The 16,543-nt window shown below is 41.2% G+C and overlaps 1 protein-coding gene across 1 annotated transcript in view; it reads right to left on the reverse strand.

Moving 5' to 3' along the window:
- The window catches only part of Kif13b (kinesin family member 13B), a 132,833-nt gene that overhangs the window by 73,200 nt on the left and 43,090 nt on the right, over positions 1-16,543 (reverse strand). Inside the window, exons 6-10 of the mRNA XM_010625082.1 lie at positions 13,662-13,749; positions 11,568-11,702; positions 9,283-9,395; positions 8,131-8,242; positions 1,460-1,672 (exon numbers count right to left, since the gene is read on the reverse strand). Of these exons, the coding sequence (XP_010623384.1) occupies positions 1,460-1,672; positions 8,131-8,242; positions 9,283-9,395; positions 11,568-11,702; positions 13,662-13,749 (661 nt within the window). The remainder of the gene's footprint in view (positions 1-1,459; positions 1,673-8,130; positions 8,243-9,282; positions 9,396-11,567; positions 11,703-13,661; positions 13,750-16,543) is intronic.

A 16,543-nucleotide genomic window follows, 5' to 3' on the forward strand; every position in this document is an offset into this window, starting at 1 on the left:
TTCTTTTTTTTTTTTTTTTTTTTTTTTTTGTACCATGAATTGAACTCAGGGCCTTGCACTTGCCAGGCAGGCATGGTGCCACTGAGCTATATCCCCGGCCCTCAACAATGTACATTCTGAAGGAAAACTTAACTTCTCCCTCTCCTCCATCCTACTATATAGATCTCATTATATATAAGGAGGTAAACACATACAGCTATTGGGGTTGTTACTCTAAATTCTAGTATGTTATATATCTAGGTTCATACACTTGACTTATTTTAGTCTCTACTGATGACTTCAGGAATTTATTAAAGAACATACAGAAGAAATATGTGCATGTTGCAACCTGGTGAATTTACTACCAGGAAGACAGAGACAAAATTCCAGAGTCTTGTTAAATCGTAAAATGATTTCCATCAAAAAAAAATAAAAAGACTGGGGATTTAGCTCAGTGGTGCCGCCACCTGCTTTGCAAGTGCAAGGCTCCCCAGTACCAAAAAAAAAAGAAGCCGGGCATGGTGGCACACACCTATAATCCCAGCACTCGGGAGGCTAAGGTCGGAGAGGCAATGTGAGTTCGAGACCAGCCTGAGCTACACAGTGTGTTCCAAGTCAGCCTCAACTCATAGTGAGACCCTGTCTCAAAGAAAAAAAAAAAAAAGATAAAAGTCAACAGGCAAAAGCAGGATTGAGGTAACTATTCTATGTATTTTACTGGTTTACAATGAAAAACTGGGTTAGAGGAAGAGGGGCTTTGGTGCCAGCCCCAGGAAGAAGTCCTATAGTGCTAAGTGGCTGTGGGACAGAAACACCACAGAAGGATTCCTGATCGACATTTTCCCCCACTTGGACAAGAAGAAGAGCACTTGGCCATAGGGTAGAAAGTGTGTAGGTTTTCAAATCTAGTAATAGAGCATAAACACCACCCACTTTAGAATACAGAAGACAGGTGACACAGTGCTACTACATAAAGCATTTGGGTGCTTCAGTTATAACATAGTTTACTGTTCTACAAACAAAATCAGCCCACAGTAAGGAATTACTAATAAGGATAATTGTTCACATGTTTAAAGTGAGGAACACCTCTGTTCTGACTTCTACTTAATGAATGAGAGGAAGATAAATGTTTGATTCCTCTCAATTACTCCATGTCCAATCTCATTTTCTACACAAGTAAGTGATGTACGCTTTCTTTCACACACCTCTTCCTCCCCGTTCCATTATGCCCTTTCTCACGTCTGCTGCCCAGATGGGAATGGAAAAGAACATTTTCTCAATTTCCTTTATTCTCTTGTATAATCATTTTTAATCTTTCCAAATCTCTTTAAATTTCAAAAATGACAATCTTTTATTTAATACTCAGCTCAAATTTCTCTTCCCATGGGAAATTCAAAGATTCTCAGGAGCATTTTCCTCACTTGAGGCCAAGGGGAAGACAATTCAAACCCCAGCTTTGCAGGCTGCGCAGGCCTCGTACCTCAGCCTTGGTCAGCTGCTCTCGGAGCTTCTCCACCTCCTCGCGGAGATCCCGGATGATCCGGGCATTGGGATCCTCATTCACCACGGCGTGGTTGACGATGTGCTTGGCTCGATCTGCATAGCGCAGAGTGGAGAGAGTTTCGTCATAGTTGTCAGCTGCGGGGCTCACTGTAGCCACCATGGCTGTCTTGCTGTTACCTCCCAGACTGTCCTGCCGGGAGGGAGAGAAGTGCAGAGGGTAAGGGTCCAAAGTGGAGACACCACGTGAGAAAGCTGAGTCAGCCAGAGAAAAATTGCAGGCTCACATGCAGGGACACCGATTCTGTCCAGTCCAGGCTGTTTCTTCTCCACCAAGCTACTTTTCTGAAAAAAGGAACTCTGCCTTTTTCAAAAAGGGCAAGAAATGCTAGTGAAGCTTATATTTATTTATCAATTTAATAAAAATTAATTCTAACCTAGGTATAATACAACCCTATAATCCCAGCCACTTGGGAGGCTGAGGCAGCAGGGCAGCAAGTTCAAAGCTAGTTGAGAAACTTATCAAGATCCTATTTCAAAAAGAAAAAGAGAAAGAGTTGAGGGTATAACTTTCTTGTAGAGCACTTGCTCAGCATGCATAAGGCCCCAGGTTCAAGCCCCAGTACCATTAAAAATGGATAATTAATTAGTGCTAATTAGTGTCCCATTTAACAGGAAGCTTGACACTGAGCAGACTACTCAGAAAGAAAAGAACTTCTAAATGCCTATAAAACTTCCCTTAGAGAAATCCAATGAACGCAGTATTATTGACCTCTGATCAAAGAGTGACCACTGCGACCCTGTGCACACTATATACCTGTCAATACAGTCTCCTAAGAATCTGCCATGCTTTTAAGATGCAGGTACAATTACAGTCTCCCAAAGCAAAAGGCACACTGCAAAAACTTCAATTCTTCCCTCTGACCATACTACTAGCAATCTGGCAGAAACTAGCCCAGGTTTTGTGGACTACCCCAGTGGTCCCCACTCTTTTGGTACCAGGGACTGGTTTCCTGGAAGACTATTTTTCCAGAGCCTGGGGGTGGATAGTGTGCAACTGAGACTCCCTTGCATGTGTAGTTCACAGCAGGGTTCCAGCTCCTGTGACAGTCTAATGCCCCGCTGATCTGACCAGAGGCAGAACCCAGGCCATGATGCCAGGCATTGGGAACAGCTGCAAATACAGATGAAACTGCGCTTCCACATCCCAAACCAGTCACTTGTCTCCTGCTGTGCAGTCTGGTTCCCAACAGGCCCCAGATCGGTAGCGGCCCATGGTCCAGGGGTTGAAGAGATACCTCATCTACACAATGGCTTTCGCAGTTCAGACAAGGCCACTATGACAAAATACTCATTTCTTGTCTTTATTATATTAGAAATATATAATATATTTCCCTGGCAAATCCAGGGAAGTAGGCTTTGGCACTGGCTTTCAATAAAACAAAAAAAACTACTTCCACTTAAGGAGAAAAAAAAATACTGAGATTTGAGGCTGGGGTAAAGCACTTGTTCAGCATAAACAAGTCCCTGGGTTTAGTCAAGGATGAAATAAAGGGTGAGAACAAAAAGGGAGGGAGAGAGACAGGCTGGCCAAAGGCTGGGAAGAAGACATAGCTCAAAATTCAAAGCTGGACTTGGGACATAAAGCCCACTCCGTTCCTGACCAACAGCGGAGGCTGTCTGTGACCCATCTGTAGCAGGCAGCTGTAAGACAGCCCCAGCTGTCCCTGCCTCCCAGGACTCATAACGTCGCATTGTCCCTTTGCCATTAGTGTGGCCAGGCCTTACTGAGCTGCCTCTAATAACAAGAATACCGTGAGGCCATGGCACTTCCCCTCTGAGATTCCATTAAAATGAGGCAGTGGCTTCTATGTTGGGTGTTGTCGCTCCTCTGGAGGAAACGGTGGCCTTGAGGTGAGGTGGCCATGAGGACACCCATAGCAGTGGGTTTGGAAGCAGACCCGAGCCTGCCCACAACTGTGTAAGCAAGCAGACGTCTTCTGCCGGGTCAGGGTCTGAGATGCCCACAGCCCCTGCTAACATTAGACTGCAGCCACTCTAGACCCTTAGCCAGACCACTTAGCTGACTTAGGAACTTCAAGATAAATGATTGTTATTCCCTGCTATTAACTTTGTGAGAAATGTGTTACAGAGCAATAGAGAGAAATACTTATACATTAATATACTGCCCAAGTGCAAGGTCCCAAGTTTGATCTCCAGTACCAAAAAAAAAAGGAGAGAGGAAGAGGAGGAGGAGGAGGAAGAAAAGGAAGAACCCCCTTTAAGTGACAGAATGCCACCGAATAATGGATTCTCCAAGTTTAAAGAAAAAAGCCAGGAACACACTTATAAACCCAACACTCAGGAGGCTGAGGCAGGAGGACTGCCACAAGTTGGAAGTCAATCTGAGCTACACAGTGACTTCAAGGCCACCCTTGAGAGTAAGAACCTGTCTCCAAGACAAACAAAAAGATTAAGAAAAAAATGCCTGAGGCCGGTAATAGGTAATTCATTAGATTATGAAAAGTTAACTCTATTTTGGGTAGCATTAATCTATAGAAAATTCTTACTTTTGAAGATACAAAGTCATTCCAATTTCAATTTATGTAAAAGTTGCTACAGCAATCTGATTTACACAATCTCTGTGCATAGTTTACTTAGCTTTTGTGAAATCAATTAGTATCTCACTTTGTCAATGAGAGAATAGGTTTGTTCTGAAAAAGAAGTTAAATGCCCTGTCTAAAAATTCAAAACTGGTAAGCTGAGTAATAATCTATAGCCCACTTGTATTCTGCCTTTAATTCCATTACCGTTTCCACTCCTCCACAACTACCCACAATGCACACATGGCAACAAAAAGTTTAGACCCGAGGACAAATTCAGATGACCCTATACCACTCCTAGTGTCAGAAATACTAGGTATTACTAATAGCTCTACCTAACCATAGACAATGTCTGCTTACTCAACCGTTACTGAAATTTTAGTTTTCCGAAGAAAACAATCATACTGCAGAAAATATAGCTTGCTATATATGAAAAAGCAGGAAATACAACTAATGCGGACTTCAGGAAGTAAAGCCACAATTGCTCCTTTCATTCTTCCACTTCTAGACAATGATCTCACAATCCTGATGCGCATCACAGATTTGGCAACTTCCAGAAAAATGTCATTCAGAGCCCTGCACATATTAATGAGAATCAGATGAGACAGAAAAAGATCACACGGATTAAATCTCATGCTGAAATTCGGTTCCTCAGGAGTACCAATGCCTACTGCAAATTGCCAGCCCACATGAACAGCAAACGAGAATTGGTGAAGATGATTTCTAACAGCAACGACCAAAGGACAATAGTGCAGGTCATGCTGCAGTTTATGCTGAGAAAAGGAAACCTGGCAAATGGCAAATGCTTGATATTTGAAAGCCCTTGTTCAGGGGGCAATAATATGCTTCTATTAAAAAAACGGCCTTGTGCCATTAGCAAAAAGGAAATAGCAACAAAAGAACTGGCACTCATTCAGGGAGAAAGTACAAAGCTTCTTGTTTATTCTTTAATTGTTTAATTAGGCAAATCAGATGAGCTTTGTTTCAAATGTAGCAACTGCAAAATTAAATGGACAATGAATAAAAATTTAATTTGGGGAGTCAGAATTTTTTAAGGCTGAATGAACTCTGAAGTCATCAAGTCAAATTACTTCATTTTACAGATGAAAACTTGAGACCCAGGAAGACCAGGAGACATTAAAATCAAAAAGCCAGTTCAGAGCAGAGCTGAAATGACATGACTCATCTCTTCACCACGGTTACCAACTGACAGAAGAGACAAGTACTCTGAAAAGAACTGAAATGGGCTAAACACAATGTAATCGGGGAGAACAAAGAACAGAAGGCCAGCTCTGAGGCTGGGAAGGTTCTCAGAGAAGATGGCCTTTGGGACATTCCAGAGAATGAGCACTTCGCAGGGAGGGGGAGATGGGAGGGACTGAAGATGGGGGAAAGAATGCTCCAGCCAGAAGGAAGCCTCAGAAGTCACACCGCACTCTTCACCTCTCTAGAATTTACACCACCAGGAAGCGAAAGAACAACAACTAGAAGTAAGAAGGGTCAGGCTTCGAAGGGCCTCGCGAGTAACATGCAGTTAAAGAGTCTGAACTTGATCTAAGGGCCTAGGGACAGTTACTACAGAGATTTAAGGGTAAAAGGATTAATTTAGAAAGATCTTGCAACCTAACTAGGGGGAATGGATCAGACTAAGAATACTGGAGGAAAATGTTTGTCCTCCAGGCAAGAGATCAGAGTGGCCTCCACTAAGGCAGTGGCAGTTAAGAATGATAAAGGGAACTAACTGGAAAGGCACCTAGAAGGATGCAAGCATCAAGAGCATGACTATGAAAACACAGTGCAAAACTGTAATCAAAACCACAAGTTATAAAAGATGAGTCATGTTATGAGTGCAGAGGAAGTTATGCTGGGGAATATGAGAATCTATATAAGGACCAGGGAGAGTTAGACCAAGAAATAGAGAAGGAAAAGGCAACAGGGACCTGAAAATCCTTTTGTAAAAGTGCCCCTATTTATGATCTTGATGCAAAAGTAAAACATGATCTTATAAAGGTCACAGCAGAACTTGAGGAAAATAAATACAGCAAAAGTCAAACAAACACTTGAATTTTTTTTTTTTTTTTTGGTACCAGGGATCAAACTCAGGTCCTTGTGCTTGTAAGGCAGGTGGCAGAATCACTAAGCTAAATCCCCAGCCTACTTGACTTATTTTTTAACCTGAGGCTTAAAACAGAAAGTCCAATTATAACTTAAATTATATAGAAAAAGTGAATTTTGGGGGAAAAACATCCAATGAACTTTTTAACAGATGCTTTTTGTTCCATTCTTAAAGTATTACAAACAGTGGTTCTTCATTATTGTCTATCCAACACCGGGAAAGTCAAGTGATCTCCTGACAGGTGGACGGCGAACTCACCTGGACTCTAAGCTTGACCCTGCCACCTGTGGGTGTTGTATTCTGTGCTCATCTAACAAATGACAAAACTACCATTCTCCTCCTGAGAAGTCAATGAAATCCTTCCAGACAGAAGAGGCGCCAGGTTCTCTTGGCACCTGGCTCAGGGGGTGGCCATTCAATGACTATCTAGGCCATTAATGATCACCAACGAAACTAACAAGATTATCTGTCCCTACTGTCTTCAATATACAGTAGTAGCAACAGCACAGCAACGTGGTTAATGCATATTCTCTCTTTCAAACCAGGCAGATCAAAGGCATAGTTCTGTATGACCAGGAAATGTTTCTGTGCATAATCTGAGGCAGCAGTAAATATCAAGACTTCTTCTGGAAAAAAAGTGAGATGACGAGGTTAACGATTGACACATTCTCCGGGAGCAAAATGAGTGTGATATCCACTTGAAAATGGTTCTTAATGATCAAAAATTATTTTATCTGTGTTAAATTTCTAAATTTATTGCATTCGGCCAAAGGAAGTAACTTACTACTTGAGTTCCTACCTCGGCAAATTTATCCAGTTTTAGCACTACATTTACGCAGAACCTGATATTTATGAAAGGAAGGTTTTACCTGACAAAATAAATGGAAACAGTGTGCAGGGTTTCAGATTAAGAAGCTGAATACTAGAAATCCACTTCCCTTGACAGAGACTTGGGCAACAGCCATGCCCTCAACTCGATTCTGTGGCCCGTGTTTCACTCATTTTAGTCTCAACCCCCGACACAGTAAGCGAAAGGGGTTCAGTACATTCTTATCAGTGAGAAAGTGAGCCATCACAAAACAAAACAGGACACATAAAATAATTTCTCTATTTTAAAAAGCAGAAAAAGAGTACTGGACAAGTGAAAGATTTTGTTCAATGCTGGCAGCTGTATAAATTGTCACTAGAACTTCTGTCCCCTAACCCAGCTGATATCCACTTCACTGCACCACCTCTTTGAAGACTAAGGGAAGCTGGGGGAAGCCTGCAAATAGTCTCCCTCTACTGAGCCATGATTCCATGGAAGCGCCTTCTCTGTTGTCAGTTAAGTCACCAGCTCATTCTGTAATATTCTGTGAGTTCAGCTCATCTCCCTTCCTGGACCATGAGCCACTGAGGCCGAGGAGAGGCTGCACTGCCTTCCACTCTCCTGGGAGCGTGACTTTCTCATTTCCATCTCTCCCATGCCTGCTGATGAGTGCATCAGTGAACATATGCATACACCATACCCTTCAGAAAAACCTTTAAGAAGGGGAAAGCCAATTAAATAATCAGGAGCAAATTTAACAGAAGACAAGCATCTGTGGGATGGAGGAAGCAGCCCAGCAATGTATTGGGCAGTGCTCCTTTTCTGTGACTCGCTCAGCTGACACACTACCCCATGTTCCTTCTCCTCCCCATAATCCCCAGGAGCCACTGCAGCCAGCAGCCCCCTTGCATGCAGGCTCGTGAAGATGAGACGGTAATACGAGGAACAAACCTGTGCATGCTCAGTCCATAAAAATTATGATGGTCATAACAGCCTAATAATTATAAACTTGAACAGTGAGGAGGAAGTTGTAACCAGAAAAAATTAATTAACAGTTTACTCTTTACTCTTCCATTTTTGCCAACCATCAAAGGTATATCAGAAAAGAAAGGAAAAAAACTTACTTTGAGCAGCCAGGTGAGAACTGAGTCACGGTATGGAACAAATTTATTTTTGTTTTTGCCAGCACCCTGATCTGCTAAGGCTGAGATAACCAGACCGAGGGTTGTGAGGGACCTGCATGGTGCAACAAACCACAATATTACAAAAACTGGAGTATATCAAATGTCACGTTTCAACACATGATGGAACACCCTTGGACATGCATGGGAGCAGCACTGTGCTCAGCAATTTGTCACTCAGTCTAAAAACACAAACTCTAAAGACCCGCTAACCCCTCTAACCCTAGGTTAAGGAACAGAAATGCTTAGCTGAGTTTTGTTCATATTTATAGATAAAAATGTGAGCTGAAAAATTCAAAAAAGACAAAATATTGAAACAAACACTACATCTGTCTTCAAAAAGGAAGCCCCGAGGCAATATAATTAAAACCTAGGACAACCAAAATGTACATCTGTATGACTCAGTAACAAAACAGCACCTGGATGAGGTGTCCCATAATCTCTAGCTGGCTACTAGACTTGGTGCTAGTCCTGAGGACGAATAAGCTCAAGCCCATGGGAAATTGCCAGTCAAGCTTGAGGGAAAAAAAATGAATGGACCTGGTGAACAAAATATTAGTTCTTAAAGTCCCAGCTTCTTGGATATGGACAAACAACGGTACTCATAAAAGGGCCAGCCCAGTGTGGCTGGCACAGTGTCTTAGACAGCAACTCAGGTCACAATCACCAGCTGGCCTCTGAGAGACCAAATGTCATCCTTTTCTACCCTTGTACCAGTGGTTCTCCGCTGGAAGATAGCGCCCCCCACACACCCCGGGGGAACTGCAGTGGGGAGTGCTAGCGCCATCTAGTGGGCAAATGTCAGCGATGCCGCTAACTGCTCACATATAATGCGCAGGACACCCCCACTCCAGGATGAAGAATCACCAGACCAGAAAGTCAATAGGGCTATTGTTGAGGAAGCCTGACTTAATTGGGGCTGTGCGCCTCAGACACATCAGATAGCTCTTCAGGGCATAAGAAGAGCCCAGGCCCACGGAAAATACATACATCATAGCCTTAATGGGTCCAGAATCACCTTACATTAAAAACCACAGATACCCCCTATTTGGCCATCAGCTCAATAAGCAGTAGATTAAGCCTCAGAAAACTTACTTGTTAATGTTGCTGCCCTCCTTCAGCCTGTCACCGGCAGCTCCAGTTTTCGTGGCTCGTTCACTGCCAGCTAAATCAACCAAGCTCAGTTTGCTCACTTTCTCCCCAGATGTCTGCGAAGCAAATTGATACATACTAATAAGCACTCAGACAATGCAGGAGGCAGGCCGGCACAGATGTATGTGCTCATTTCTCAACCCTTTATTAATTTGCATTTATTGCAAAATTATTTTGCTGCTGTATGGAGAACACTGTAAGAAAACTACACAATCTAGCAGCGATAAAACAGTCCTCTACTAATCCAGATAGTTATCTTAGAAAAATAGTGCCTCAAAATAAAGACATTCGGAGAATCCCCAATAAGTATTTTCAGAGACAAGCCAGGCATGGTAGCATATACCGTAACCACAACTACTTGGGAGGGTGAGGAAGAAGACAGGAAGTTCCAGACCAACCTGCGAAACTTGGTGAGACCCTGTCTCAAAATAAAATAATAAAAAGGGATGTGAATGTAGGTCAGTTCTTCCTGGGTTCAATATCCAGTACTGCAAAGAACAAAAAGTCTATAAAAGTACATATATGAACTTCAATGTGATTTGAAACTATGCTTAAATTTTTGTATTTTCCAGTAATCTTTTTTTGGGAGATAGGGTCTTGCTTTGTAGTTCAGGCTGGCCTTGAACTCACTATGCAGTCCAGGCTGGTCTCGAACTTGCAGCAATTGCCCTGCCTCTGCTTCCCAAGTGCTGGGATTACAGGCATGCACCACCATGCTCAGTTTACCAGTAATCCTGAGATAAAATACTAGCATTCTTACTGATGTAAAAAACATTAATCTGACTTTTATACAATCAAAGAAACCCTCAAAAATTCAAACACTTTCTCAAGTTTTTCAATTTATTCATATATATATGTGACTCCCTTTTATAATTTCAAGTATAGGTTTATACTAGTTTTAGTTAGGATATTTTATATACACGGTGCTATTTTTAACAAATTACATACATATATATTTTTTTATATACTTCAGCAAAACAAATAAAGGAGAAAGCCAGTGACAAAATCTATACACTGGATTCTTAAACTTTCATTTAAAATATACATTTATATTTATTTCCATAAAATGAACATGTTACTAACAAAAGGATATTCAGCTTTCCAAATAAAAAGTAATTTTGGCTTTAAAAAATATCTTCAGTATGTTTTCTGTTTTATGCTGAAAAGGAAACAGAAAACAAAGAACTTTTTGTCGTTACACTAATCTTGCTGATGGTTTAAAAAAAAGAAAAATAGGCTTTCAGCAAATGAAACTCCTGCCAAAATACAGCACTTTGCCAGGGTGATTATTTCAGCTTCTGGTATTTGAAACTGATGCACTGAGGAGTGGGCAACCTAACAAAATAGGCAAAACTTCCCACGAAGAGAGAGAAAACAGAAATGTACACATCAGCACAGCAGTCCTCGATATGACACAGGCACCGACATCTCTGACTCTTCAGTTTAATCTCAGCCAGCTTCTAAACTATTCTACCCAATCCGGTAATTGTGGAGTACAATTTCCCCAGTGCAAGTTATCCTTTTAATCCCGGCTGTTTAGCAGCAGAACCTCCACTAAATCAGCTGGAGCCTTAGCACTCCCTCAGCCAGTGGGCAGAGTGTAAGCCAGAAGGAAGGCTGCCGGGGTGGGGACTACAGGTCATCAGCTGCGTGACTTCAGTTCCCACTTCCTCTAGGGAGTGAGGGTAAGGAGCTAAAGCCCCCACGTCTCTAGGCAGCCTCCCCTGCGGGAAGGGTCTGGGAAGGGCACAAGTTCTGCCATCAGCTCCTCTGCTGAAGACCTGGACACTTTCGCCTTTCTGTGCTGGCAGGCCGGACCACGGCAAGATGAGGTCTCCCAGCAGTTTCCCTGCACATGCATTAGCCTCCGATGTGCCAAGGAACAGTTTACTGACAGAGCATTCTTTATTCCTGCTTCCTGTTCACCACATTATGGGGTGCACCTTGAACTCACAGCTCTAGGATGTTCTCATAGATGGCACCATTCTGAGACCTGATCTGAGCAGTTCAAGGAATCATCCCTAGAGACCGTCTCTAGAACCTGCTCCTCCTCAGGTGTCCCAACAACACCCTAGTCAACTGATATTCTACATTACCCAGTCACACTGTCTAGAGTCCTAACTGATAGTAAGTCTGGCTGTGATCTGAATTCATCTGACATCTCATGAGAACAACATAAACCATGACTGCTTCAGAAATGCAGAGAGGTCATGCGTGTGCACACCTACCCCAGACTTTACATCGTACAGCGTGTGCATGAGGGTGATTTTGAAGACTGCGTGGGATCGGCTACTCTCCTCGTTCATGTTGGTTGCTGCAACTGTCCGGGATTTGTTACCCTCAGACATCAAAGACTCAATATCCTAAGTGGAAACAAGTCATAGACACACATCTCATTATCTGTGTAATAAACATTACAACTCAGCTGTACTGTGAAATATGTTACAACTTTTACTACTTAGCCAACATTTGCAGTTAATATATTATTTTTCAATGAAATTAAACCTCACAGAATACAAGAATTGACACTGTCTCTACCACTAAACTCAGGTATTATCTTCTGTAGGTATAGAAGCAAATGGAAGCTTTGACTCAGGAAAGTTTAGAAGCTACATTATTGAGCACATAAGGACAAATACTCCATGCCAATACTCATCTACTTCAGAAATTTGAAAAATCTTAGTTTCTTTAACTATAAGAGCACTACCAGTTTATTGTTAAAAACAGATCAGACTGCCGAGCGTGGCGGCGCATGCCTGTAATCCAAACACTCAGGAGGCTGAGGCAGGAGGATCGCGGTGAGTTTGAGATCAGCCTGGGATACATAATGAGTTCCAGGTCAGTCTCAACTACATAGTGAGACCCTGTCTCAAAAACTGAAAACAAAAACAAAAAAAATCAGAATACAAAAATAAGAAAAAAAAAAATAACCTGTAATCCCTCACCCAAGCATATTACTACCTGCCACCATACCTTAGGCAGACCTGTGCTTAAAAATGAAAACATCAAGAGACTAATTTTCTGTACAAATTTGCTACTTGGTTGTTACTACAGTTTTTAAAAAACAGACACCATTATATAACAGATCATGGAATTTTCATTTTAAAAAAGCTCTAAAAATGGTTATTTAACCAAATGTGAATTTTAGTTTCATTACTAACAACAGGAAGCTATAAAATCATCTACCTGGACTCTGGATGTAGCTCAGTGATACAGTGCTTGCTTAACATGTGCAAGGCCCTGGGTTAAATCCCCAGAACCACACAAATAAATAAGTAAATAAAATAATCTACCATATAAGAATTTTCAGGATGAACAAGAAAAATGGTTACATATGAAAGGATGTGTAGAAGCCTACTATGATCCAGTTTTTCTTCCCCATAACAGCACCCTATCTTTGACCTTGCATACTGTGGCAGAGCTAAGACACTACATTTCCCAGATGCCCCTGCACTACAAGCTTGGCCACATGACTGAATTTTAGCACATGGTACAATGCAGATCACCTGGACCTTTTTCCTTAAAGGGAGTAGGTTTGTGATCACATTTTGGTTAGAAGAGGCATCTTGAAGTATGAGAACACTGTCGTCTGTCTCCCTCCCTCCCTCCCTCTCTCTCTCTCTCTCTCTCTCTCTCTCTCTCTCTCTCGAGTGGGAAAGGGAAACTAGGTCCCTACTGAGATCCTGGAACAACCACACCAGTCCTAGAGCAGTTTCCTCTAGACATCTTACATGAAAAGTCTTGTTGAACTCACCATTCTTTTATTCATTCACTTAAATGTATGTGGAAAGCGTATACCACATTCCAAGTACTTTGTAGACATGGAAGATACACAATGAACAGATAATATTCATACTTCAAAACTCTTAATCCTATTATATTTTTATGTTATATGCAGCTGACCATAATCCCAAAATGATACACATATGTGAAAAACTTTGAAAATCACAAGCTTCTAAGTGAAAAAGAATAAGCGTTTAAGGAAAATTCAACATGATAAATTAAAGGCTTCAAAAAAATTAACTGAAAAAAGAAAAAGAAGTGAAAAAGAACCACAACAGAAAAGTAACAAGAGATGAAATTCACAGCTTCCTAGATCTATTCTATCAATTTTCGATCCATGAAGTCTGACAATACTGAAGCTTAATCTATAAGCTTCATCGCATTTAGCCCACTAACTCACTGGTCTTATACTCTCTGCCTGATTTTAAAGATTTCTTTGTAAACAGTGATTTACTGATGCTATTATAAATTTAATTTTCTTTTTTAAAAATCAAACAAAAAATTGCACAAAAGTTAGTTCACAGAAAAGACATTGTTACCTTGTAGCTTGTAACAGCCAATTTAGAAAGTCCATCCACATAGGGTCCCAACACACTATGCTCTCTGACTTTCAATGTCTGGCGGCTTCTGTTCATGAGAAACAAAGAAAACAATTTGTTAACAATGATTTGTTTTTAAAGGATTCAATTGTGCTTCATGGAAATGTATATTTAATTCAAAAAAGACCCCAAATAAATAAAATCAACTGACTTGATCCCTGAAGAATTTAAACCAAACTTTCAAAACTTCACGGGAAAGAAAAACTCCATAATGTGGTAAAATATCACATCACTCAAAAGGGTAAACTGTGGGATGTCTATTTACTACCATAAAGAATTCAGAGTCAAATAAATATGAACAATCTACTTGTCATATCGCAGAATGTGACACAAAGATGAAAATTCAATAAATGTTAACTGTGCAAGAAAGGAAAATTACAGACCCAGCTCAATCACAAATAAAGACAAAGAAACAAAGACAGAAAAATGAATCTAATAATGTTTTAAAAACACAACACTGGGCTTATCCCAGGGTTGCAAGGTTGTTCTAACCTTGGGGGTGAAAATCCACAGACTTATCACGCTGATGAACTAAAAGAAGGGGATAAAGTGTGGCCATTTCAATAAATGAATGAAAATGGATTCAATAAAATGAACATTAATTTACAATTTTTTAAAAAATAAAACTCTTAGAAAAAAGGAATCAATAACCCCAGTGAAGAGCATTTGCCAAAAACCTAGACTTTATTGTACATTTAATGCTATAAGCCAAAAAATATTAAGTATTTGTTGAGATGTTTGCTGAAGGGTACAAAGCTTCAGGGGTACAAAATGTCAGCTACGGAAGGCGATGGACATGTCGACTGCCTTAGCCAGTCGACAATGGCATGTAGATCAAAACATCACACTGTGCCTCACAAATAGAGGCATTTTTTTTTTCAATTAAAATTAAAATTTAAAAAAATTCGGGATAGTGAGATTTCAGGTGATTCCCACTTTATTTTGTTTTGTTTTTTTTGGTTTTTTTTTGAGACAGGGTCTCACTTTGTAGTTGAGACTGACCTGGAACTCACTATGTAGCCCAGGCTGGTCTTGAACTCACAGCAATCCTCCTGCCTCAGCCTCCCGAGTGCTGGGATTACAGGCGTGCGCCACCACACCCGGCGCATGATTCCCACTTTATGATCTTTTGGTCATCCACCCTTTCTACCATGAATATGTATTTGACTACAGAATATTGCCTTTTAAAAATAAGTAATGAATCAGAATGCTTAAAATTCTGTGGTGGTTCTGCAATGTGTGAGAAATCAAGTCCCCATCCCTGGGCTTCATATGTATGCTCCTTTATAATCTGCTCCTAATTCTCCTGATACTTGTGGTGTTAGTTTACGTATATCCATTCTTTAGTGCCCTTGGACTCCAGAAGAAAAGAATAATGTCTTGCTAGTTTGGGGGTCTGCAGTTCCCAGCACAGCTCCTGGCACATAGGAGTCAATCAGGCTTGGCTTAATAAACTTGGCTTAAAAGTGAAAATAAGAAAAGGTGACAAAGAAGACTCCAGTGTGTTGGCGTACATGATCTGGACATAGAATGCTAGTAACAAAGTAAGACAGGAGGAGGGCTGGGGATTTAGCTCAGTGGCTCCACCACCTGCCTTGCAAGCACAATGTCCAGAGTTCAATCCCCGGGACCACACACACACAAAGTAAGACAAGAGGAGAAAGGGGAGAAAGGTTTGAAGAATATATACCTTGAACAACCAGTACAAAACTGTTACCCATGATACAAAGCAAGCAAGCAGAAGCACTGACAGGACATAGTGAATAGTTATCGACAAACCCGGTATGTAGGCAGGCAGCACAGTTACAGAATGAGGAAATGACTCAGATCTAAAATGTTATTATCTTCTAGTATGATGACTATAATTTAATATTTTCTAAGGATTTGAAATGTTCTAGTGCCCGGAGATCAATTAATAATGTCACTTATTAGTAGACTAGTATAGATGAAGTCAGATAATCACTTACATGACTGTAGAGGAAGTAGATATAAAACAAAATTTGATTTGATTCTCACTGCAGGATATATTCTATTACTAACTTTTTTCCTTTTATTTTTTCCCTTTATTCTTAAAGATATATTGTGTCCTGAGTAAAGAAACTTAATTACATTACAATGGAGGCTGAACTAATAAAGTGAGTACTAAGACGTTCTCTTAGTGTTTAGTTGAAATGGGAACACCTTTAAAGCTTTTACTTTTTTAAATCCATTTACTTTGACTTCAGAAAAGCTAACAAAAAAAAATACAGAAAACACAAAGAAACTTTCAGGGGAGACATAACAGCAGCACCCACACGGAGAGTGCTGACTGTGTGCCAGGAAGCGGCCTGAGACCCCGAGTGCATCATTCAGCCTGTCATCTCTCTCCTCTGGCATGCGGGGACAGCATCACTTCCTGTAAAAGCCAGGCGCTGAGAATGAAAGATATTCCTCCACAGTACCAAGGAGAGGACCAGAGCTATGTGAGCACAGACCCATGCGACATACCGGAAGCATGAGAAATCACTACAGACTACGAACAAGTCTGGCTAGTAAAGTTCAGGCCACTCTACATAGCACTGTGGAATGCAAACCCCAGAATGAGCAGCACGAAGACACTCTGCTGAAAATTTCTAGAAAGAGTGGGTCTAAACTGATCTCAGAGGAAGTAATCATCTTACAGGGTGAAGGTGCAGGAAGAATAGTCAAGGCAGAAGAAAATGTGCACAGCAGCGCACCGTACAGCACAGTGTGGGCACCTGGGCCGGAACCTCTCACCTCTAACCACCTTCTGTCCCGTCTCACTCCGCCCACACCACCCTCAACCACGCCGTACAGCTGGA

Source organism: Fukomys damarensis, unplaced genomic scaffold (genome assembly GCF_012274545.1).
Source record: "Fukomys damarensis isolate Sample0158 unplaced genomic scaffold, DMR_v1.0_HiC HiC_scaffold_18, whole genome shotgun sequence".
NCBI classification, from domain to species: Eukaryota; Metazoa; Chordata; class Mammalia; order Rodentia; family Bathyergidae; genus Fukomys; species Fukomys damarensis.